At 32.1% G+C, this 26,049-nt stretch overlaps 2 protein-coding genes across 2 annotated transcripts; both read left to right on the forward strand.

Moving 5' to 3' along the window:
- Nucleotides 1-5,628: 5,628 nt before the first annotated feature.
- On the forward strand, nucleotides 5,629-8,156 carry LOC120351653. The gene is made up of 2 exons (XM_039429571.1): nucleotides 5,629-6,112; nucleotides 7,951-8,156. Exons 1-2 carry the CDS (start codon nucleotides 6,007-6,009, stop codon nucleotides 8,154-8,156), a joined length of 312 nt encoding a protein of 103 aa, XP_039285505.1. The 5' UTR covers nucleotides 5,629-6,006.
- A 4,047-nt stretch (nucleotides 8,157-12,203) lies between these two features.
- LOC111048766 (dynein intermediate chain 3, ciliary) lies at nucleotides 12,204-26,049 on the forward strand. The gene is made up of 8 exons (XM_039429572.1): nucleotides 12,204-12,282; nucleotides 13,593-13,854; nucleotides 15,953-16,209; nucleotides 17,360-17,503; nucleotides 18,613-18,821; nucleotides 20,060-20,195; nucleotides 23,713-23,859; nucleotides 25,837-26,049. Exons 1-8 carry the CDS (start codon nucleotides 12,274-12,276, stop codon nucleotides 26,047-26,049), a joined length of 1,377 nt encoding a protein of 458 aa, XP_039285506.1. The 5' UTR covers nucleotides 12,204-12,273.

The following is a 26,049-nucleotide window of genomic DNA, read 5'->3' on the forward strand; positions in this document are numbered from 1 at the left end:
AAGCAGAAACTAATCAGTTGAAAAATCTTGACAGAGAATTGAATAAAATGATTGAATTACTTTGGGTCTAGCGTACTGTAATGAAGACAACGAACGATATTAACTTACAGAAAGCATTCACTCCATGTATGCTTATTCTATGATAGGCATTAGCATATTACTATCTGAATAAATTTTGGTTTATGAAACATACAGACAATTTTTAATCATAAAATAAACTACAAAGAAGGTGAATTCAAGGAACTTGAGTAACTAATAGTCCACGATATCAATTCTGGATTCGGGAAGAATAAAAAAGTAAACATTTTTTTTTATTGAAAATAACTCATTCAAATATTACAAATTTCCCTGTGATCTCAAACTTAGTATAAATTATAAAACTCAAATTACTTTGACATTAATTACAACAATTCTAATTATAGATTCATTTGGAATATAGTACTATCTCAGTAGGCTAATATAAATAATCTCTTATGATTTTGAAGAAATTATCGAGAGAATATTCCAACAATAAATATACTACCTAATGTAATCAGGTATGTAATTCCATGAAAAATTTTGTATCTTTTACTATAATTATTATTATTATTATTATATTAAATAAATTAATGTTTATTTCCCAAAAAAAACTAAAACTACTATATTAATTGCAGAAAATTTTAGATAGTTTACAATTACATACAATGGTTAGTTTCATAAATTTCTTATAATGTGTCTTTTACATGTTGAGTGTTTTCTGTATGGAAATTGACCTACTCCACTATGGCGTACCATGTTCTAGAGTAGGTTTTTTTTATTTACATATGAATATTACTTCATTAACATCTTATTATTTCATTCTACCTGATATTTTTTGTTGAAAGTTCACAGTTTAAAATGAAACTATCATCTCAATTCATTAACTTCTTATTATTTCATTCTACCTGATATTTTTTGTTGAAAGTCCACAGTTTAAAATTAAACTATCATCTCAATTCATTAACTTCTTATTATTTCTTTCTACCTGATATTTGTTGTTGAAAGTTCACAGTTTAAAATTAAACTATCATCTCAATGGCCAATTCTCCTGTGTAGTTCAATAACACAACCATCAAAATAACCACTAGATCTGATCAAAGACCTGTTTATCTAGAAATATTTATCTCTCAAAAATATGTAAAATGAATTAATTTTTCTAAAAAATTATGTAATACTTTATATGTTCTGTAAAGAGATGGAATCAGAGTTGGTCGACACCAAGGGGAAAAAATGATTCAGAAATGTTGAGTTTCTGCTTAGTCTTTCGGCACAAAAATTAATATCTCTCTATAATATCATAGAAATCTATTTTTAATGTAGAAACTAGTATATTAGCGACTCGCATGTGAAGCTATTGTCATATCCAAATGAAAAGTAAGCACAAAATAATTTAATTTATTGTAGCTGTACTATGAAAATTGAGCAATGAGTTTTATACTAATGTTAAATTATTATACTAATAATTTAATTTATTGTAGATATACTATGAATTAAGCAATGAGTTTTATACTAAATGTCCTCGATTGACGTTTCCTAATACTTGTTTGTACACACATTGGATCGTGTTATTGTGATAGTGAATGAATGTTGTTGATTGCTCGAATTCGTCTCGCAAAGTGAAGAAGACTGCTTTACAGATCGGTTGTGATATTTATGTAAACCGCTATCACAATAGTAAAATAGCTTAGGCTTCCGGTAATAGTACACTCTATTCTGTAAATCAAACTGCTCCAAATATTTCTCTGATATTTTTTTTGGTTCATGATTTTAGTTCACTCTATTCTGTTAATCAAACTGATCCTAATATTTATCTGATTTTTTGGTTCACTATTTCAGTTCACTCTATTCTGTAAATCGAACTGTTCCAAATATTTCTCTGATATTTTTGGTTCATGATTTCATTCACTCTATTCTGTAAATCAAACTGATCCAATATTTCTCTGTTATTTTTTGGTTCATGATTTCAGTCCACTCTATTCTGTAAATCAACTGATCCAAATATTTCTCTGATGTTTTGGTTCATGATTTCTTGAAATGCATTTCTAATCTCTTCATTTTTACGAGTGAGTAAATCTATCAACTATTATCTATATACCAGTATTTATATATTTTTATTTTGAATTCAAGCTCATATCTTTTATATTAAGGTAGTGAATAATACGGGGTTGACTTTTCAGTCCTGTTACCCAATTGCCCTATTTCCAATTTACTCTATAAAATGGGAATTTGGTTGTAATAAAAATGTATAGGTAGTTGTTATATACAAAAGAAATTCAATATTTTATCACTCATTTACTAAAGCTATAAAAGAATATGCTCAAAATGTCCCATTGAGGTAATGCAGGCTTTGAATCTTCCCAACATATTATTCATGAAAGACATTCTTATCATAAGATGACTGGAATCCATAGAGAATTTTACCCAGCTCAAGGATAACCAAATTCTACTGTCGTGTGTATGCCAATCAAGTAGAGATACCATATTCACGGTAAAAATCCACATTCACTTTTACCATCTGCGGTAAAACAAAATATTTATTTATTACAAAAAAAAATTATCACAAAATCACAATGGGGTAACAGGACTCAAAATCACTCTGCATTAAAGGGTCTGATGACATCAATTGAATATAATTTTTTATCACTTTCTCTTATTATTGCTTCAGTATTGGACTATCCTATTTCTGTTATGTATTAATACGACATGTTTCGTAATGTAATGAAAATTATAATAAAATGATTTTTAGAAAAGTTATTTTTCAATTGTTGCTGTTTTGTTTAAAATCACAAAAAATCTACAACTTTCCAAAAATCCAATTCTATGATCAAAGAGCTGTGCTCATTGACTCCACATTTGTATCCAAAAACTCTATGAAAACTCCAGTTTCAAGAGTAATCTGTATTAGAGATTTTGCAAGAAATAGTTCCAACCTGGGCTGGTACCGGGTTTTAGGATGTAGCTTATTAGATAGTTTAGGATATTGTAAATACTATATAGAGTTAATAATGTAATTACCATAGATATTAGATTTGTTAACAGAAGTAAATCGCTGTTTATTAGCTTAAAATAGGTTTTATAAAATAATAACAGCCACCGCCTTTGTCTAGAAATTACATGAAATAGATTTAACAAATTAAAACTATTTTAGTTCAATAACTATAGTTATCAAGAAATTTATTATTCATTTACATTTTCAATTGGAATTTATTGTAAATGTTAGTTACTTCCTACTAAATGCATTATGTAGCGAAAGTTCCTTTATTGCAAACATTCAAACTTGTAAACCATTAAACAAAATTAGTTACCACAATAATTATGGCAATCATTATTTGACTCTTTAGAATGAACTAATGTGTAATAATTATTATTGTATTGTTTCAGTTTTTCTCATACTGTAAGCATTGAAATGCAAATGACCAAATATTTTCTTACTAATAGCTGAAATACGGTAGCTTATCTTGTTGAGTCTGTCAGATAAAATTCAATTTTTATGCGTTTTGTACGGTACAACATTTCAATTGTCTTAAAAATAGATGATGAGTAGAAATAGCTTTGGCTACCACAAACCATGAAAACGCAATATGTAACAATTTTTCATGTGAATAAATGAGGATTAATTGATCTAGTGTTTCAGTTTATTGAATGCAGTTTCACCTTTTCATCCTCTTCCTCTTTCACATAGATAATAATTTATCAATTTTTTAATCTTTACATTATTCTTTTAACACACAAAACTTATTATTTTTAGTAAGGTAATAGCTTTATAAAATGAATTTTCTCAAATTCATTACAGTACCGTACACATTTCATGCTTTGAAAATTTTCAAAATAATATTACGTACCGGTAGATGAAAAATCAATTATTTCTATCATAGACTTTCATCATCCGTTTTCTCTTTTACAAAAATATTTTATCAATTGTTTTAATCTATAAATTATCATTTTAACACTCAAAACTCATTATTTTCACTAAGGTAATAGCTGTATAAAATGAATTTTCTCAAATACATTAAATAAATATTCATTATTTGAAAATTTTCAAAATAACATCACGTAGATGAAAATTCAATTATTTTCATAACCTCTTTTGGACTAATATGCAATCAAAATTCGGGAATGGAATAGTAAGGGCTATAAGCCTGTTTTATCGTTTCCAATCATCTTATGATTAAGTTGTTTTGTCTTTGTTGTTAAATAAAAAAATCTTAAATAAATAAATCATAGACTAACATTTATTTCTTCTAAGTTTGGGTAACCTTCTGGACCTCCTAAGTCCTATCCTATTTAGAAAATCCTGTTACCGTACAGTTGAATACCGTCTACATCATCATCATCATCATCATCATCATCAGTGTTCTGCCCTAGGGCAGGTCCATACATGATTTTTCCTTCTCCATTCCTATCATTCTGTCCTGTGCTATTCCCTTCAGCATGAAGTATTTTCCCTCCTCCCTAACGTCATCCACTATCTTTACTCTCATCCGTCTACAATATTCTTCAGTACTAATAAGAAGTGGATAATTGAAATCGAAAACGTTTTATTTTCCAAAATAATTACTTATTACATTAAATAACAATAATTACATGGTACACAATAAAATTAATATGTTAGGAAATTGCTCAGTATTGATTACAAAATACGGTTTCCTAACTAAGTTATTGAAGGCTAGTCCTAGGAATGACCACTTGACTTATTTAATCAAATCTATATTGTATATTTAGAACACATCAATTGAACTACAGCTGCGTTTACACCAAAGTTATTAGCAAAATGTTTATTTTACCGCCGTCCTTATAGATTCTATTAGATTGAACATAACTTATCATACACATGATGTGCTGCATATGTGTTTGTCAAGCTCCGTTTAATCCAATATAATCTATAAGGACGGAAAATAAACATTTTGATAATAACTTTGGTGTAAACGCAGCTGTAGTTCAATTGATGTGTTCTAAATATAGATTTGATCAAAAATATCAAGTGGTCATTCCTAGGCAAAATGAACTGGCCACTTCATACAAATAGCATTCACATTTTTCCTATTTTTGACCTCTGCCGTGCCTTACTGTGTTTTGAGATGAGTTATCACAAGACTCCTTTTAAACACGTAAAAGGCTACATTAATATTGTGTTTTTTGTCCATTCCAAAAGGTTTTGTCCATTTACATTGTTCGTAGAACTTTGATATTAGTTTGGATTGACTCAGATGTGTGTATGTTGTTGTGTGCGTCTCAAATAAGATAATAACTTGTAATATCATTCTAATGCAAAAAAACCTGTCTCTACTTGCTTTACTTCCTAGTTTTTACTTGAATATTATAAATCTTTTCCTGATGCAACATTGAAATGTCAGGATATATCCACCTCGACCTAGCCCACTTCTATGGACAGGACCTTCTATATACCGGACCTGCGCCTACAAAAAAAAAAAATGGCCGCCGTATGTGGTGGCCGGCATTGATATTTTAAACGGAAACTAGACGAACTGAGATTTAGACAAACTGAGACGCTCTCTAACAGCTGATTAGTAATTTTTTCTCAGTAAGAATTTCTATAGGACCACCACATACGGCGGCCATTTTTTTCTAGGCTCAGGCCCGGTAGTATATAGGAGGTTCTGGTCAAGATTTTGAGCATGGTCAAGTTTTCAAGGCTTCACAACTGATGCCAACATAAATATCTTTATCTTTTATCTTTATAAATATCTTCTTTACCAACATAAATATTATCTCTATGACAATAGTTACTATCGATAATTCCATTGCACTCACATGAAGCGTTACCGGTTTTACCATGTTATTCAAATGTCTAGATCAAGCATTAATTTTTTTGTATGACAATTGTCTATAAAGTATTTATTTTAATATTCATGACAAGTGAATAAATGAATAATTTGATCAGTCAGTATTATTCCTGTATTTAGCATTTACCACCATTCTAAAGCTCTACTACCAAACTTATCAGGCAGCGTTTCGATCTGATCACGGATGACAATGGTCTATATTTGTGAGGTCCACGTTATAATGGCAGTGAAGGAAGATAGGAGCATAGCGTTGCCCATTCTCTGCCTGCCACATAAGATAGCTGATACCGGTAGGTATATCTGATTTAATACCAACTGTTCATTTATTGTTGAAAATAATAAATTTGTCAGAAAATATATTTTTTAATGATTTAATAATACTTACTTACTGCCATGGCCATACACATATGTAATTAGTAAAAAATATATTCTATGACCTGACGATAGTGTGATCACCGAAACTAGTTGTTGAACTATTTTAAAGTTTTTTAAAAAAATAAAGGGTACTTCCATATTTTTATATTGTTTTTATCAATTTAAAAAGTAGCCCATGTAAATGAAATGTTTATGTTTATATGTAATTAACTCCACCTCTCTCGATTCTCCGCATCCTCCTCGGTTGCTCCAATCCTCTCCATATCGGCCTTCACTTGACTCCACCATCTACGTCGTGGTCTTCCTCTCGGTCATCGTCCTTCCGGACGATTTAATGGTTTAATAATTGAAATTATATTTTGTTGCTTAATTATATTTCTACATTGTAAAGAACGATCTGGCAACGTTGCAGAGCTATAAAAGGATAGCGCTATCTGTTTTGTCGAATGATAGACAAGGATAGCAATACCTACCAATGTTAATGAAATACTGCCATTATAAAGTGGACCTCATATTTATAAAACAGTGCATGCCACAAATTTCCGTCATGAGATCTAGTCCCACATCACAGAAATATTGGACTTGAGGATCGGAACACTGCCTGATAATGTGTGGCCAGGGCTTTATAGGTTGTCATGACAATACGTAAATAATTATTGGAGACTGCTACTGAACAACTTCTATGAGGTCTGTATTCATCACTCACACAGTGGTACGCTTCATGTGTGAGTTCATAACCATAAACAACTTTGAAATGAGCAACATGAAAAGAAACTAGAAATATTTTAAAATCCAATGTCATTAGAACTGCAGAATAACGTTGAACGTCTCGTGCTATCAACTTGAATAGAAATTAAAAGTTTATAGAGTAAAAAAATAATTTTTGTACAGGTTCTAACTCGAAAAAAACGTTTATTTGTTTATAAGCACTAATACTGAATGTGAGTCTATTTTATTTTAAAAAACACACACAAATAAAATTATCTCACAGAAAGGTAAGCTGTAATTCATATTTTTCTTCTCATAAAAATATTCAAATTATGTCAATAGAATACTTGTTTGGCTTACTTTGTATAAAATGTACAGTAAGTACGGTACTGTACCTAGTTAAAAATACATGTTTAAAGCTGCGTTTACACCAAAATTATTAACAAAATGTTTATTTCTTCGTCCTTATAGATTCTATTATATTAAACATAACTTATCATACACATGTACTAATTTATAAAGATGATAAACAAATGTGTTTGTCAAGTTCCGTTTAATCTAATAGAATCTATAAGGATGGAGAAATAAACATTTTGTTAATAACTTTGGTGTAAATGCAGCTTAAGTCTTTGTTAATAAGCAGCTTATAGATAAAAGGGATTTGCTTATATCCTTGATAAGTAAAAACTAAGCTTTTAAATCTGTTTAATTAAACATTATATTAATTATTCAAATTTAACACAACATTTTTCAAATGTTCAATGGGTATAGCAGACTATACCATACCTATTTTCTAAAAAATATTAATAATATTTTTTCATTTCTAGAGTAGACTACAACATTATAAAAATTTAAGAGTATGGATAATATTATTTTCTTAATAAATAATAATAGTTCATATTATTGTTCTGATAACTTGATATTTTTAAATCAGTTGGATTCACCATCAAAAAATAATGACAACCTGTATAAAATATAGTTCTACCCTTAGTGGCATCTACCATATAAAATAAAACAATTCTTCTTTGTTTTTTATTTATTTCAGATAGTACAGGACTCAAATCATGGAGACTCAATACGTTTATTCAAAGAAAAGAAGCGAATTTGGTCGCTATCATGCATTTACCGATGATTCTGCCAAACTCCTGGAAAATGTCCCTGTCAACAGATCTTACACTGATGATTATATTCTCATGGACCCTGTGCACAGGGCTAATCAGTGCAGTAAGCAGTTTGCGGTTAATGAGGTAAAAAGAAAATCTTTCAGTTTATAAATTATAATCAAATTTTGGGAAGCCATAATATAGGTGAAAAAAATTTTCAATTATTTATAATCCAGCACCTACCGGTAACATAAATGAAACCTAGTATATCACTATTAGGGTTATTTTTTAACATGGAGTAGGATAAAACAATTATTCAGAACAAAAGAAGATCTTTCATTTTATAAATAAAAAATAAGTAATCAATAAATAAATGCCTTTATTGAATGTAATTACATTACACTTATACAATTAATCTACAATAATCACGCCGGCATATACTCCATGGCAAAGAGCCGTCAGGTGGAGTCTTTAATTTTATATATTATACATAAAATTGGGGAAGCCATTATAGGGGTGTGAAGAAAATTTTTCAATTTATAATCTACCCACCGGTACAATAAAACAATACATTAAATTTAAAACAAGCCAAAATAGAGCTTCTTTAACATGGAGTAGAAAAAATCAATAATTCAGAAGAAAAATGAATAGAAGATTAAAAGAGAAGAAAAGAGGTGTAAAGACAGCAGAGTAGTTACAATTTTTGACTAGACAATAAATGTGGCAAACTTTGATGTCTTATCTTCAATCTTCATTTGTAGGACCATTAACCAGCCAGATGAGCTGGGTAGGTCATCACGTCAAAAATACAATTTCACACAGAAGTTTTTAACAACACTGTCACGTCAAAAAATAAAACATAATGGCATAGATGGCTAAACACGGTGATGGCTACTAAATGTCAACTGTAGACTCCTGAAAAAATTCACTTAAGGGGACCCGGAACCATGTATCTTGCCCATGTTAATTTGATCATTTTCAAGTACCTTTTTCTCAGGTTCTATTCATCTTACAGAAGTGAGTTTTTGCACATGAATTACTTATATCTTCAACTAGCTACTGAGTTTTTTTCAAGTTATAGATTACCATATTTTTTTTCTAATGATTTTTTTTCTGTGTGAACTTTTTTATTTCTAAAATTTCACTATAATTTTTTTTTTATAAAATCAATTTTGAAGATACAGACTTATGAAAAACTCAGTAGCTGTATCAGGCCTATCTCTGACCTCTGTAAAAATTTCAGATCTGTACTGCTTCTAGATCCTGAGAAAAAGGGTCAAATGCATGAAAAAAGTGAATTTTTGGGAAAATGGACTTAAAGTTTGATTTTAGAAGAACATGCTGTATTATTATATAATAATCACTCACATGGGTTTAATGCATTCCTCCACCGTACAGTGGGTCCTGTGGGTCGTCTTCTTCATCATCTACGTTCTTCCTTCTTTTTTCACACATTTTATAAATTTTATTTGCTTCTCTGTTTGCTTCATCGATTCGCTTGTAGTCCAGACGTTTGCATGCTTGCACCATATTATTTCCAGGATTCAGTCCCAATTTTTCAATCACACGAATCCTACCATAGTGTCCATCGTTGAAAGTTAACACTGCATCAAACACACCACATTTGAGAGTTCTCAAAGCCACAAAAACGTTTTTGGGAATGCGAGTCCAGATGATATTGTTGAAGGATTCGTTTGGATTTTGAGTTAGACCATGCAGACACTTCTGAAGTAGTTGAGGTTCAGCTAAGCTTCTAAATATTGGTTTGATAACCTCAGCAATTGCAGCTGGAATAGCATGTTTGTGTGAAAAAGATTCACCTGATATCTGGGCCTTATTATATTTACACCATGTATTTTCGTCACTGGGGCAAAGTCTGTGAGCTGGTTTGTCATCAGTCGAGGTACTATGGAAGTAAATAGCCCACACAGCTTTCCTCATTTCATCTACACTAGAAAAGTTCTTTCGTATTGCATTACCGTAATAACTTTGAATCTTGTCTATATCCTTATCTGTCAGCCTTCCTCTGCCTGAAATTTTTTTTCCATCGCTCAATACTGTATTTTTCAATTCTTGACGCAATTTTCTCAGACGAGTACCCATTCTTTTCTGTATATGACCTATACATTCTAATTTTTCAACTGTTGTCATGCCGTATGGAGCAGATTCAACCACTTTCTTGAAGCCTTTGCTGTCTCCATCCCCCAGGTATTTTATATATCTTACATCATACAAGGCTTCTGATCTTTGAAAAATTGCTACAGCTCCTGCAACCTCCATTCCTCCACTAACACCAGAATAATTCGAAGAGCATTGACCAGTCCTTGAATGTCTCTCTCGATCTTCATCACTTTTACATGTTGGACAATATTTGCTGAGAATTTCAACATCTATTACTTTTCCTGAAGTTATTGTAGTAGCAGACACAACACCATTCTTACTTTTGAAACCTCTCTTTTGCCAGCTCCCATCTATTGCTACAGTCAAATCTCGACTTTCTTCTATCTCAACTGCTTCTTGTACAGCATTTTTCATTGATTCAGTAGCAGCTTCTTTTGTTGCGTCCCCCAAAATAGTTGTCATGTGCTGAAATTTTTGTGGTGGACTAGGTAAATTCATGACAGCACAGAATGTGTCGCCTGACGCTTGTCCCTTTCCCAATGCTCTCATTGCATAAACAAACCTCAAATTATTTTCATAGCCCTTGTCTGTTTTTGTAGATGTTCTTATTGATTCGTTAGAATTGCAATTTTTACATTTTATTACTAATTTAGAAGCTAATCCTAATCTTACAGATGTGTCTTCAAAAAATGATAGACTGTCCTCAACACTACAATATTTACATTTGGCACTCTTAGTAATTAGTTCGGAAAGTAACTTTAAATCTACTATTATATTACCTTCATTCACAAAATTTGAAGAAGAATGTTCAATTTCATTATAACGAGAAATAGAAAGTTTTTTCTCTGATGCACTACTGCAGCTGGCAACAGATGAATCGTGCTGGGATAACCTATCAACACTGTCTTGCACTTCCCTATCAACTGTTTCACCTGAATCTTCTTCATTTTTCCTTCCACGTCCACCAATACCTTTTCTTTTTTTGAATACTTTCTTACTTTTTGGCATTATGACAAAAAGGAATAAAACTTCAAAAAACTCACTAATATCGCGATTTTGATCTACCGATTAGCACGCACAGGTTCAGTTTGTAGCTTTGTTTACGTTTTGCTAACTGAAAAACTAGATTGATATGATCGATACTCATATCGACTATTCATATCAAGTATCGAAGTACTTATTACAATAAAAATATAACAAATTTCACAAAATTTCACAGAGAAAAATCATTGCAAACATTTTTTTACAAGAAGGAAACACAAGATGCATGGAGAACCGGCGAATTTGACAGGTTGCAGCTGTTATCAAAAATATTATTTTTGTAGTGAAAAAAATTTTTTCCATGCATGAGGTTGGTAGTTCCATGTACACAAACATTCAAAGTATCCAAAAACAGCAAAAACTGAAAATTGAATTTTTTCATGAAAACCATGGTTCTCGGTTCCCTCAAGGAGTAGTATGGTCTGGCACGCAGCCAGGACTTGAGTCTCCTCTTAGACTCACTGTCACTCAAATGACGCACAGATGGAGGTAGCATATTAAACACTTTAATAGCGATATTGGGATAACAGTTCTGAGCCCTACTTAGCCTACATCGAGGAACATTGACTTCGAGAGCAGTCAATCAAAACTATCTTAAACTATCTTGTGAACAGACTTACTAGCTCTTGTATGGTGTAGAGTTGTCAACCTGAAAAAGGATAGGAACCCTACCCTATAGTGAGGTCCACGTTATAATTTATTTTATTTATTTATTTATTTATTTATTTGATAATGATGTATAAAATAATGACAGTATAATTAATTATAATTATAATATAAATAATTATTAAATAATGACAGTATTTGATCAACTTTGGTTTTGCTATCCTAGTCTATCATTCGACAAAGCCGGTGGTACTATCCATTTCTAGGTCCACAACGATGCCAATTATGTTTTTGACAGTGTAGAAATAAATGTCGTGATAAATAATTGAAAAAGCATGATACATAAAAACGTGATCTTCATGCAAAATCACTATAGGTAAATTTATAGTGTAGCTCATTAAATGTTACCTTAGTCAGTCCAAAAGAAAAATAATGAGAATTGAATTTGAATTTATCAAAAATAGTGTGTGGAATAGGGAAGTACAAATTGACTAACTATGTTAGAGGTATTTGAATTTATATACACTATCATAGATAAAAGATGCTATCTTTTTTCTACTATAATATATAAAGTAGAACTTGACTCTGTAACGTATCTTGAGGGACCATGAGATAACTTCTTGAATTTAGACGAGAAGCATTTTTCATTCTACCTTCTCTTAGATTTTTTTGTTATGTACAAGAAGTAGGTTCAAGGTATTAGACAAAATACTTTAATTATACCAAGAGGCTGTTTCATCGAATTTCATGTATTGAATATAAACTGTACCTAAAGCTCCTTCAATTAGTAATTGGGCATTAAAATCGTTCTAGAAACCCACATAAATTTCAAGGCCTGGTTTCTACAGGACCCTTCTTAAATCTAATGATTCATTCAATCTATATTAAGGCCCGGTTTCTAGGACACTTTATCAAATCTAAAAGAACATTCAATCCAATGAACCATCAAATCTATAGATTCAATGTTCCATCAAATTCAATAATAAGTGTCCAAGTTCTGCTAGAAACCAGATCTAAGACGAGTCCATTAGCTTAAGACTAGATTTATCAGTCTATATATCTCAGTCTATATCTATGAATAACCAGATCTAAGACGAGTCCATTATCTTAAGACCAATTCTTAATGAGTATCCAAGAAACCAGGCATAATCCTTTTCAAGAGCTTTTTGTGCAGCCTAATGTATGTAGGGAAAACATTGAAGTAGATGGATCCATTAATTGACAGCCTTTATATTGTGTGAGGAGCACTTGCAAATAGGTGCATAAGGGTGTGATCAAATTGTTCGTACATGTGCAAGTGAACGTCTAATCATGCATGAGACGAAAACAAAATTTGAAAAGAGCCATTGAAACACGTTGTGACTTGTATGTAGTTGCCCACACTGAACGCAACCAGCAAGTGCACGCGTTCAGTGTGAGTGTTCCTATTGCTCTTTTCAGATTTTGTTTCTCATCTGCACGCATGGTCCAACCAAGCTTGCAATTATTGTACATATACGTATTCAGTTTGGTCAGACACTAAGGTTGGTCACTAACGGTAAAATATGTATGATGCATAGTCGACATACATTGTTTTGTCATCACAGCAAAAGGCTTTGAGGTTTGGTTTATGTATCTCCGATTTTTTATATTTATTTTTTCTTCGCTGCTCTATTTGATGTTAGAAGCCTCTAGATGATCACCAAAACGTGCATGATGAACAAGTGTGTGTGTGTATGTATGATAAACATGCAAGTACATGCATGTTCAAGCATGTTCTACCGTTAGTGGCCAGAACAAAACATTTTGAATTGATGAATGCAATTTTGTCGGGCAGCCGATGGAGCACTGCATCTTCCAGAACAACGCAGTGAACATTTACGAGGTGTACTTTGGTGACGATGATCGTCTGCCGCTAGTGGAGAAGTCGTGTTCGCGAACAGTGAATGTTCTGCGAGACCCGAGTCCGCTCAAGCGCGCCGTGCAACATCTGTCCTGGTCGCCTGACGGAGGCACGCGCATCGCTGTCACACACTGCAACACTCAGTTTCAGCGCGCAACTGCCGACTACGCCACACATTCCTACATCTGGCAAGTTGGTCAGTTTCAATCACTTCATTTCCTAAACACAACTATAGTAAAATTCAAGTTATAAAGTTATAAAAAATGATAGGACTACAGATTTTCCAATTCTCTTAATTCAATTCATCAAGTTTTCAAAACTAATTGTTTACAGTCAATAATGACTGTCCCTGCTCTTTTTATATATACTACGTATCTTCTTTGCCTTCATATCCAAGACAACTTGGACAACAGGGTCAAATATCCATAGTCACAACACAAGATCCAGACGTGCATTGAGAATTGAACCACTCACAACGACCTTTTACAAATCTAGCTCACAGCATATGAGTAAGAAAGTATTTAATTCGTTTCCGAACCACTTGAAAGAGGCTCAAACACTGACAATTTTTAGGATGGGACTGAAAAGCTGGTTGATAGCCCAGTGTCCCTATAGTTGGAAATCCCTAATAAACTGATTAGAGAAAAACAAAATATGACTGAAAAATGTATTAAGAATCTATCGTGTTACTTTCGAGTGTAATGTTCATGTTTCCAGATTTTATTGATGACTGTTTCTATATAAGTTTGAGCTGTAACTGACATATTATTTATTAGTTTTTAAATATTATATTTCCACCATTTAAAAATGTTTATCTAGTCTAACTTTGTACATGATTGTTGAAATTTTAATGTTTCTAATGTACGTGACTATAATCTCAATGCTTACCGTACTATTGTTCAGCTTGTGGCAAATAATAAATTGAATTGAATTAATTCAAGTTATTCCGGTCTATCTCATGTGAAGCCGATTTCACACTGTTATAGCGAAGCTTGAACACCAATTTTTATCAGATGCTGACTTCATAACATGAATCAAACTGGCACAGTGCCAGTTTAAACGAAATCCCAGCTTATACTGGATCAAATCAATTAATTTTAGTTTGCTATAATGCCATTCATTTTGTGATTGGAGCACCAGCTGATAAAATTGGGTATAAGCTTTCATTGTGCAAACGGCCCTGAAATGGCATAAGTCCTAGACACTAATCATTTGTATAAATTCAAATAAACAATAGCCTACTAAATTTATTTCTACGGTGTATGTTGACAGGTTATCTCTTTCCATTTCCAATACAAATATTCATTTGTGTAAGTTTATTTTCATTATATAGAATTACTATGTAACTACACTTACTGTTTATCTAGTTACCGTACTAGTATCAGCACCTTTTTTATTTTCTTTGATATTCAACTAGTTTCGTTTATTTGTCCCATTATTGTCTCAAACAGAATAAAAAGGGGTACCTATCGATACTAGTATTCTATGCGATAAATTTTTCAAGTAGCCCAATATTTATTCCAACTTATTTAGAAGGGATTAGGTACCTACATCTTATGATGTCCCTGTGACTAATTTGCTGTCAGTTTATTCTACAGATTTACAATGTCATTTATAGATTGAATTGAACATAAAGTGTTGCAATATATGTCACATAGTGCCGGTTGTACAAAAACCGGTTTAATTTTAATCGTGATTAATTTCAAGATTTCTTTTCGAAAAAGCCTTCTCTGATTGGTTCTATAGTGGAATCAATCATGATTGAAATTTCATCGGCTTTTGTGCAACCGGGCCATAATCTTCCAAACAAGGAGTACATTTTATCGACAGGATGAAATAGGGGTTTATATTGATATCTCGTTCATATATATTAATACACTCACAAATCATAATTATTATTATGGTGACTTTATGAATGACGTGCCCCCTCGTCCTAGTGATGTAGGTAGGTGGCGATTTGAAATGAAATGAAATAAATAAAATAAAATTATAGTACCCTTTGAAAATTAATAGAATAAGTATACAAATTATAACTATTATTCTATTATTTTATTAATTTCAAAGGGTACCTACTATAATTATATTTTATAAATACAAGAAAGTAGCCCTGAATTCATACATTTTAAGAAATAAATAAAATTAGTGTTGGGAGAGAGCAAAAGATTCTCTAAATATATCGGTATTGAACAATAACTCATTTATTTTATTAATTTATTCTATCATATTCAATTATTATATTCATATGAGAAGACATAACAGGCTTTATTTGCCCAATTATGTTGTGCTATTCACAGAGAACCCGAACAAGCCGGAGTTAGTACTGCAGCCGAGTGTGTTCATAATCTGCTTGGAGTACAACCCGAAGGACGCCCACAGCCTGGTGAGCGGTCTGTACAACGGTCAGGTTGCGTTCTGGGACACCAGACGCGGCGGCGGTCAACCGGTTGACGTCAGCCGACTCTACTCCAGTCACCGCGACCCCGTCTCCAGTGTGCTCTGGATCAACTCAAAGTCGGGAACCGAATTCTTTTCAACATCCATCGATGGACAGGTAATATCTATTCAAACTATATCTTACTAGGAAAACCCAAGAGGAGATAAAGACTGATCCTGACAGATCATAATCCCAGGAATCCATGGAAGGTTTTTGTAAAATAGGCTGTCAAACTTCCTCACAACTTCCTGATTTCCTTACAACTACATAAAAAACAAAGCTCGAGTAAGTATGGGTTCTGAAATACTTTGTTACTAAGAGAATAATGGCGAAGGATTGTGATTTCTTCTTGAAATTTTCAATTTATTTATTCAATGATACATATAACACAAATCATTAAAATGATTGGGGAAGGACCAACAGGCACAGCCCGAAACTGTACCTTCCCCGAATTTCAATTCATACACCAGGTCTGAAAAGTAGCTTATATATTTCATTCACTTTTGAATTTGAGTCCAATTTTCAGTGGAAACACTTGAAAACAAGAAATTTTGGGTTTAGACTGTTTGAAGCCAAATTAAATAACGAAATTACACTCAATTATAGTTTACATTTGCATTGACCATTGATGTACCCTACCCTCATGAGGCCACATTTTTAAAATTGATAATTTGAAGAAATATTTGCAATCTCACGAAGTTTGTCGTTCTATTTTGCAAACACTCTGTAGTATAGCCATAGAGAAAAGATACCGTTAAACATTATTTGTATTTGATTTAACCTACTTGAGTGAAATTGCTATGTAATGACCAATACATAACATATTGATGATATATAATGTTGTTTGGAGATTAAAATATTGGGTTTACCGCCAAAGGAAATATGCTATCAAGTGTACCTAAAAATATATTTAAAACTGACAGGTAACCCGTGCGCCGGAGAAAATATTGTGTTGTGAAGTGCAGTCTCCTTATGTACAGAGGAAGATTCGAGATTCAAGATTGAATAATTGTCAAAATTACGTGGGTAATCTCTATCAGAGTTGAACATTTTGGTAAATAGTTTGGTCTCGAACCCGCAACCTTTCAACAAAGAATAGCCAAGGTTTCACTTGGAGAAAGCTCTTTTTGTTTGGGCTATTATTGTTGCACAAATACTTTGGATAACAAATTGCATAAATTTATTACTAGTGAATTTTGAAAGTGAGAAGCTACATAAGCACTGAGCTTTCTGGTATTAATGATTGTATTTAAATAATTTGATTCAGATCAAATGGTGGGACGTCCGCAAGCTGGCCGAGCCAATAGAGAATCTGCTGCTGGATGTGGTGAAGGGTGAGGAGCAGTCTCTCAGTAGGGCCATTGGAGCTTCCTGTCTGGAATATGAGCCCACCATCCCAACACGCTTCATGGTAGGTCTATGCAATACTGAATTCTACACTGTAGGCATACACTTAATAAAGTTACCGCATTCAATGACCTGTAATACGACCTGAAACGTGATCTGTAATATGTGATGGATAGGATCACCGAAACAAGTAAAGTCTATGGACTTGATATCATTGAATAGTAAAGTTTATGGACATGTCATTGAATAAAACTTGATTTGATTTGATATAAAATACAAATAAGACAAAGCTCATGGTCATCAGTTGAGAGGACATTCAGAGGAGCAAATTTGTACGTCGATCAGACAAGAATTGAACGATACACAAAATATATCTACATCGAAACTGTCATGGGACAATCCTCAGGCTATATTCGAACTGGAAAAGCCAAAAGCGCTTTCTTCAAATCAAATAGAATTTCTTTTTTACACATTGTTTTACAAGTTAATTGTATCTACGGTATTGTTAATTCTTAATAGGGTCTTTGTTTAAGAGACATGACAACCAGGGATGTGTTTAGAATGGAAATAAATTATTCAGTGTAATTCAATTTATTCACACACAAAAATACAATGAGAAAAAGCAATATACAATAAAACAAATAACATGAAATAAAATTCCTTATTTACACATTGTTTTACAAGTTAATTGTATCAAATAAATATTGTCACATATAAATAATGAAAATACTACGGTATTGTTAATTCTAAATAGGGTCTTTGTTTAAGAGACATGACAACCATGGTGTTTAGAATGGAAAGAAATTATTTAATTCAATTCATTCACAACACAAAAAAATACGTTGAGAAAAAACAATAATATATACAATAAAACAAATAAAATTAGTTTTAACTCACTCTGTATTGTATCGAAACGTATCATTATAGCACAACACTTGTTAGATCAACCTCTATTCATAGCCCGAATATCAAAAATGTTCAACAATTAAAATCTCTCAAAGTCTTTCAGGAATGATAGTACTTGACGAGAGGAACAATAATATGTCATCACATTGGCCAAATTCACTCATATTCTTGAGTTATATTTGAAGATGTGTGATTCTTCTGATCTGTTTCAGTGAATAGCTTAAACTGAGATAATATTTTTACAAGTGTTCATATTCCTTTTTTTAGGTAGGAACTGAAAATGGTTTAGTGATATCGGGCAATAGGAAAGGCAAAACTCCTCAAGAGAAGCTGGGTGCCCAGTACAAATGTCACCACGGACCAGTGATGTCACTTCAGCGCAGTCCTGCCTTTGTCAAAAACTTTTTGACTGTTGGTGATTGGACTGCTCGAATCTGGTCTGAAGATTGCAAAGAATCATCCATCATCTGGACTAGGTGACCAACAACTCTAGTGATATCAACTAGAATTTTTATAACATTTTATTAAAATGTAGTTTACTTCTGTTTACAAACAATATTATTCATTTAGCGAACAGTACTGAATTAAATTGAATTGAAAAATCGTTATTCATGATCATGTACAGGTACATCCGGAACTGCGTCAATGTAATACAAATAAACATAACATACTAGTAGTTCTGTGAAAAGTAGACCTCACACAGTTTTCTCATCCACAAGTATCTGGTGTCACCTGTTCATTGGCTTCTCCAGACATATGTATGCATGCAATGATATAGTCTGATTAATCCTATCTTCAGAGTAGATGATATCGGAGTATGGAGAAAATTCCTTTTCCTTTCATATTACCCTTAAAATGCAAAATTTCGAAAAACCCTCTGTATACAATATACATCGACGCGCAGTTAAAAAAGGAATATTCCTGCCAAATCTCATAGAATTCTATCAACGCGTTTGGCCGTAAATGCCTTACGTACATACAGACAGACGTAAGAAAATCCAAGTTAAAACATAGACCTCGGTCAAAAAAGTAGTAGAAATCAGTCTTAAACCTCCTATAGAATTAGCAAAAAGTAATAAACAACAGTCATAAACCTGTACTGTAGTGTGAGCTGTAAAATCTTATAAAGAGTACAGATACAATGATTTTAAATACCGTACTCCTTAATTTCTTTATATCCTCTATTGCCTGTAATTCTAAAGGCAGCATTGTGAAGTATTTCCTTCCCATGTAGTGCGTATTTTTCTTGAAAAATTCAACTAGTGTCTTTCCTTTATCCTCCCAAGTAGTTAATGTTCTTGAGGTACTGCACTCAATGATCTATAATTTATTAATTAATATGGAAATAATTACATAGCACCCTCTTTTCAAAACTTTTTTGTATAAATACACTCACATACAACACAACTAGTTACGGCTTTTAAGCAATTTTCAATTTTTTAGCCTAGGCCTACATAAAAATATATATTTTCCCAGTTTGTCATGAAATTGATGTGAAGAGTGAACTTGTAGAAAAGGTCTATAAATGTGATTCTTACTTTTTATTGCTGCACTCAATCTTCATGCCAATAGCTCTCAATAAATTACAACAGCATAATATTGTAGGATAAATTTTGTTAAAAAATAGCATGCTATATATGTGCCAAATTTGTTTGATAGAAAGAAATCAGTCTGTTTATTTCTAATCTTCATATACTGGATTTCTAATTTTCAGTTATCACAAATCGTTATTGACAGCCGGCTGTTGGAGTCCAGCAAGATATTCTGTGTTTTACATCACGAGAGAAGATGGCACTCTTGATGCTTGGGACATTCTACAGAATCAACGCAGTCCCAATCTCAGTGTGAAGGTACAGAGATTTAAGAGCCGGTTTCCGAGCTCGGGATTTAGCTAAGTTTCTAGACTTTAAACAGCTGGAGTCAGAAAGTTGGCTTTCCAAAACGGGGCGTAGTCGTAGTTTTTCTGATAATATTTATTTTTTCATTTATTTTATTAGAAACGTTTTCCTTGACGAAATGAAACATTCTAAATGATTCAAAATAGCTGAAACTTTACACTATTTTCTCTCTCTGTTATGTTGTGTTCAATTTTCTAGTTTTTCGAAATTTAATTTAAACGTGGACTGCGACTACGCCCCGTTTCGGAAAGCAAATTTTCTGACTCCAGCTGTTTATAGTCTAAAACTTGGCTAAATCCCGAGCTTGGAAACCGGCCCTTAATGAATCAATGTTTTTTCAAGTGTTAGTAGTTTATCATGACTCATGTCTCACGTCATTTCAATGATGCTTTTCCTATTTAACGCTTCATTTGTATTGTTCTATATATGATACGATATTGCTAGAGCAATATTGCTCTTTAACATTGCTAGAACGATAATTGTTCTACCTAAATGCTCAAGGCATGCTTGAAAATTTAAGTACAGGTACTTATAATAAATTATTCAAATACATATTTTGCATCAAGAAGAACGAAAAACATCAAGAAGTGTTGTAAAGTGAAGTGTAGGAATTATTTTCGTTTATTCCAACTTCTTCTTATTGCATCACAGTTGTGTTGTGTGTGATGTTGTGGTACTTTTCCATAATTAAAAAACAAATTTTCAATTTCAATTTCAATTTTTCAATTTCAATTTATTAAAAACACACAAAACAAGACAAAACAAAATTACAAAGATTTACGAAACAAATAAAACACAATAAAATGTTACAAATATAAAAAAACAATGGGCTTAGTGTTTGGGTGTGTTGGAGAAGAGAAAAAAAAAAGAGAGGAAGGCACCTAGCCAACTATGGTTTCCCATGTAATAGGCAGGCAAAGAAGAGAAGAGAAGTAATGAGGAAAAAAAGGAAGGGAGAAATGGGGGGAAGGAAGAAAACAGAGGAATAGGTACTCAAAATAAAGGTAAGCGAGTCCACTGAAAAAAGAAAAAAACTGATGAAAAAACAATGCTGGAGCAGAAATCTCGAGTCATATATCTAAATGGAAGAAGAAATTACTGTATGTCCAGTTTTTTATATCCAGTTTATTTTTCCACTGATCTTATTGTCCATGAGAAAGTGATTTGGAATGAGGTTTATTATTTTAGTACCTATGTAAATTAATTGCCTCCTTATACATTCAATATCAGTGTTATAGATTACATATTTGTTAGCAGTGGCCCTTAGATTATAATAATTAAGAGTAGAGTTTATTGTGAGAGGAAAATCGGATCTATATTTTATTAAGTACTCAATTACGGTTTTTATGTGTAATTGACGTATAGTCATGACCTCAAAATCACTAAAAACCATATCCGTTGGATAGAGCCTGGGTTTGCTTAATATAGTTTTAATTATCAGTTTTTGTGCTACAAATAATTCAGCAATATGACAGTTGAAACAGCCTCCCCAAACAACTATGCCATACTGCAAAATTGACTCGACTAGAGCATGATACATCATTTTCAGGTGGTTCTTATTAAGAAATCTGTTAACTTGATAAAATTTAAAAGATAAATATCTAATTTTTCTACATATGTATTTAATATGAACATCCCATTTAAGGTTTCCATCAATTATAATTCCCAAATACTTAGTATTATTGACTTTTTTAATGGTGGGACAATCACAATTACCCAAGTTTAAATTGCACTGAGAATGGAGTCTCAAATCTTGATTCTCGTTAGGCTGTCCTACTCTATTTGCAGAGAAAGTTATGTAATTAGTTTTTTCAATATTTAAACTTAAGGTATTCTTATCTAACCACTTCTTAATTAAAAGCATATTATTTTCAGCTATGGTATGAACTTCGTTCCATGAATTACCGTTAAAAATAGCTGCAGTATCATCTGCAAAGGATATCACAGTTGAGTTTAGAAGTCTTAAATTTAAAAAGTCATTTACATAGAGTATGAAAAGGATGGGAGAAAGTACAGTACCTTGAGGAAGACCATAAGAAGTTAAGTTAGTTACACTAGATTGATCATTTATGGTTAGGGACTGGGTTCTATTACTCAAATAGCTTTTGAACATTTTAAGCGAGACTCCTCTGAAACCATAGGACTCCAGTTTATTGAACAAAGTATTATGAGGTATTGTATCAAAAGCTTTGCGTATATCCAGGAAGACCGCAATAGTTTTTTTATTGGAGTTTATTTTATCAGATAAAGTATTGATGAATATTATTAGAGCGTCAGATGTACTTTTACCATTTTGGAAACCGAATTGGTTCTTGTTGATTATTTTGTTAAGATTCAAGAAAGAAACAACTCTTGACTTTATTAGTTTCTCCATTATTTTAGCAAGGTTGCTGATAAGACTAATCGGTCTATAATTTCAGGGATTAGTCGGGTCACCTTGTTTGAATAGAGGTTTTATTTTGGCTGATTTGAGGTGCTCGGGAAAATATCCCTCCTCAAAGCATCTATTAAAAATGAAAGCGAGAGGTTGAGATATAAAATTGGCTATTTTCTTGAGCGTAATATTACCTTGAAATCACTTTTATGTGGCTGACAATTTCAATTTTATGTTCTTATTGCTTTTCATATTTCAAATAATATTCATCATTTTTGGAGCAGCTTGCTCAATTCCTATAAAACTATACTCCTAATATCTTCATACAATTATTCCTTCTTCTACACTAATCTTATATTATTTCTACACTAATAGGTTTAGGCTGTTACTTCTACTTCAGTGTTAACTAACTGAACTAAATTTTAATCAACAGTGTTAACAAACTCACTATTAACCAAAGTTTTGCATTTATAAAAATTAGATTTGCCTTGGTGACTCCTATTATATGATTTTGTGACTCCCAATTGACTGTGAAACTACGTAGTTTATTGCTTTCTATTCCAAATAATATATTTAGTTATTTTATTCTATTATTGATTCAATGATTAACAATTATTTATTTAAATAATTTGGTGGAGGATCATCAGATTTAACAGAGAATCAAATAGTTTTGGAACAACTTGCTTGATTCCTATACACAACTAATTAATGATATTTCTCCTCTAATGTTACTCACTAAACTAATTCGTCGCTATCTAACTCGCACATGTCTTCAAAAAATGTGCATCCACTATCCAAATATATTTCATTCAACTTTGGTTTCTTATTTTAATTGGTACCGGTACTTTGTAACAATAATTAGCATGTGAAATATTTATTCTATGTTTGGCTTTGAAGCATCTACATTTAAAAATCTACTTGTAAAAATAATTAAGGACTGAACATTTTGTGAAGTGAACAACTACAAGACAACCTATTTCGTACTATGTGTAACCTTATCTAAACTTGGGAGAGGAATAGCACAAGGTCACCTTATTTTTTCTTTCCCTGAAGAATCAATAGAGATTTTCTGAAATTTTCTGTATTTGTGAGCAGGTTTGTGATGAACCACTGAGATGCCTTCGCTGTCACGAGAGTGGCCAACTGGTGGCGGTTGGCAATGATAAGGGAACATCTTTTCTAGTCGAGTTCTCTGAAAACTTTATAACTACTGCCAAAAATGACAAACCCATGCTAACAGCGGTGAGTATTCGAGTCTTCAACCAAATATATTAGTGATTATTCAACTTACAACACATATTTCCTTTGAAAATTCCAAAATATTATTTCACATATTCATCCATATCAATAAAAATATAAATCTGAGTACGGTAACCTTTTAAATTGTTTTTTCACGACATGTTTCGGCTACTAATGCCATTTTCAAGTCCATTTTTATTGATATTAAAAGTAGCCCTAAAGAAAAAATACAATAAAATGGTGAATCCTTATTATTATGATTTTCTATTTTTCCTCACACAATATTAAAATAAAGTTATGACTGCCGAGTGAAACCCTAAAGCGCCTTTGAGCTGAATTTGAAATTTATTATTATCATTTGAATGTTTATGCTGCAATCATTATCATAATATAAATATTTTTTTCATATCTACTTTCGATTCCAAGCTATGTTTAAGTATAATAATTTCCTTAATCCAAACCAGTGTATTTTAACTGTCTGATTTAGTTCTACTCCTCCCTGCACATGGACAAATCATCCACGCAGGGAGTAAATTCTTAATATTATTGTTTCTTTATTATTTTGTAAATATGTTTTTTTGATGAATAAATTTGAATTTGACTTAGGTATAAATTTAAACTTTATTACTCATGCTATAAGGTCTGTTTAAACCTTACATTACAGCATTGATGTTACTGCAGCATTGAAGCAACTCTTATGGATTAAAATCTAGATAGAAAGATAAATGTATATTTATTCGCACTTTATAGCATTAAAAGTGATGTGGGTGAAGTTGAGGCAATTAGGTTTGCTGCAACATTTTACAGAATCCAGAGAGCATTCGTGATCTAATTGTGTGTGTGTGTGTGAGAGAGAGAGAGAGTGAGTGAGAGCAAAAAAGAGAGCGTAGGTCTTTTTGATAGAACCAGAATGAAAACAACTGCTGGTACTTGAACTACCTCTACTTCAAAACATACTGTTACTTTATAAGATAAGTCATGAGCCTGCTACTCCCGTTGTTGTAAGGGTGACCACTTCAAGACCCGAACTCCTCTAAATACCATCTTTTATTAGTGTGAGAATCCCTTCCCGGTGGTTTGGAATCTACCTGAAGTTGAAGGTTCACTCACCTCTCATCATCAGTTTCATTACAAGCCTGAAGCTCATGTGTGCATCAACCTCAGCACAAATGATTGACAAATGTTATTTTTTACTATTGTATTTCTATGTAACTTTAAAGTTAGTGAAAAACCACTCACATTTTTTGGTGTGGCGACGACCGTTTCGTGCTGGTGTTAACATGCTATTTTTTAAGTTGTTTTCCAAGATGTAACACTTTATAATATAATAACTTTTCTGTAGTCTAGATACTGTGTTGTAAGTTGATATTAAGAAAAAAAACTTTTGATGTGAAATGTGGTATGCATTTCACTCCTGAGGCTTCATCAGCCTGTTTTTAATACATTTTTAAATATTTGCGTAGAAAAACAGTGTTTAGCTTCCATACTACAACAAAATGATATTCTATATTTACAATATATAAAATCACTTCCCTTGTATGGGCTACTTTATTAAAATTATCGAAAACAATATAAAAACATGAAGTACCCTTTTATTTAAAACTTCAAAACATTCCAAAACAGCATCAGTAAAAACACATATTTTTAAATGTTTCAAAGTTTTAAATAAAAGGGTACTCCATGTTTTTATATTGTTTTTATTAATCTTTACAATATATTTTTTTACATGTGTTCATAACTTTTTACTTCGAAGAACAGTACCTGAAATTGAAAATAAGCTTGCTCCATCTCCTTTTAAATTAGCATGCATGAAATTGCAATTATTAGTTTTTCTATGTACAGTGAATAATTACCGGAGTATTGATAACAACATGATAAATAAAAGTATGGTTATTTTTTCAAAATTTGGCTTCAAATCAGAGCTTAAATTTGTTTTTGTTTTCAATTAATGACGGATACAAAATTTAATGTGTTTAACAGATGTTTGAAAGAGAGAGTAGAAGAGAGAAGATAATAGAAGGTAAAATGAGAGAGGTTCGTCTGAGAGGAAAGGTGCAGAGAGTTAGTGAGGTGAAGGAAGTCAAGACAAACATCATTTCTGCTGCTGATTTGATGCTCGAAGCGGCTGAGAAGGATTTCAATGACCTATTACTTGAGGTAGGAAAACGTATTATAATATTTCAACAGATCTAA

Source organism: Nilaparvata lugens, chromosome 5, assembly GCF_014356525.2.
Source record: "Nilaparvata lugens isolate BPH chromosome 5, ASM1435652v1, whole genome shotgun sequence".
In the NCBI taxonomy this organism is placed as follows: domain Eukaryota; kingdom Metazoa; phylum Arthropoda; class Insecta; order Hemiptera; family Delphacidae; genus Nilaparvata; species Nilaparvata lugens.

Coding starts and splice junctions, on each gene's coding strand:
- LOC120351653 (XM_039429571.1), top strand. CDS start 6,007: ATGACAATGGTCTATATTTGTGAGGTCCACGTTATAATGGCAGTGAAG. Junction 6,113..7,950: donor ACATAAGATAGCTGATACCG/GTAGGTATATCT, acceptor TATTTATTTCAG/ATAGTACAGGACTCAAATCA.
- LOC111048766 (XM_039429572.1), top strand. Junction 16,210..17,359: donor CAACATCCATCGATGGACAG/GTAATATCTATT, acceptor AATTTGATTCAG/ATCAAATGGTGGGACGTCCG. Junction 18,822..20,059: donor TCATCCATCATCTGGACTAG/GTGACCAACAAC, acceptor TCTAATTTTCAG/TTATCACAAATCGTTATTGA.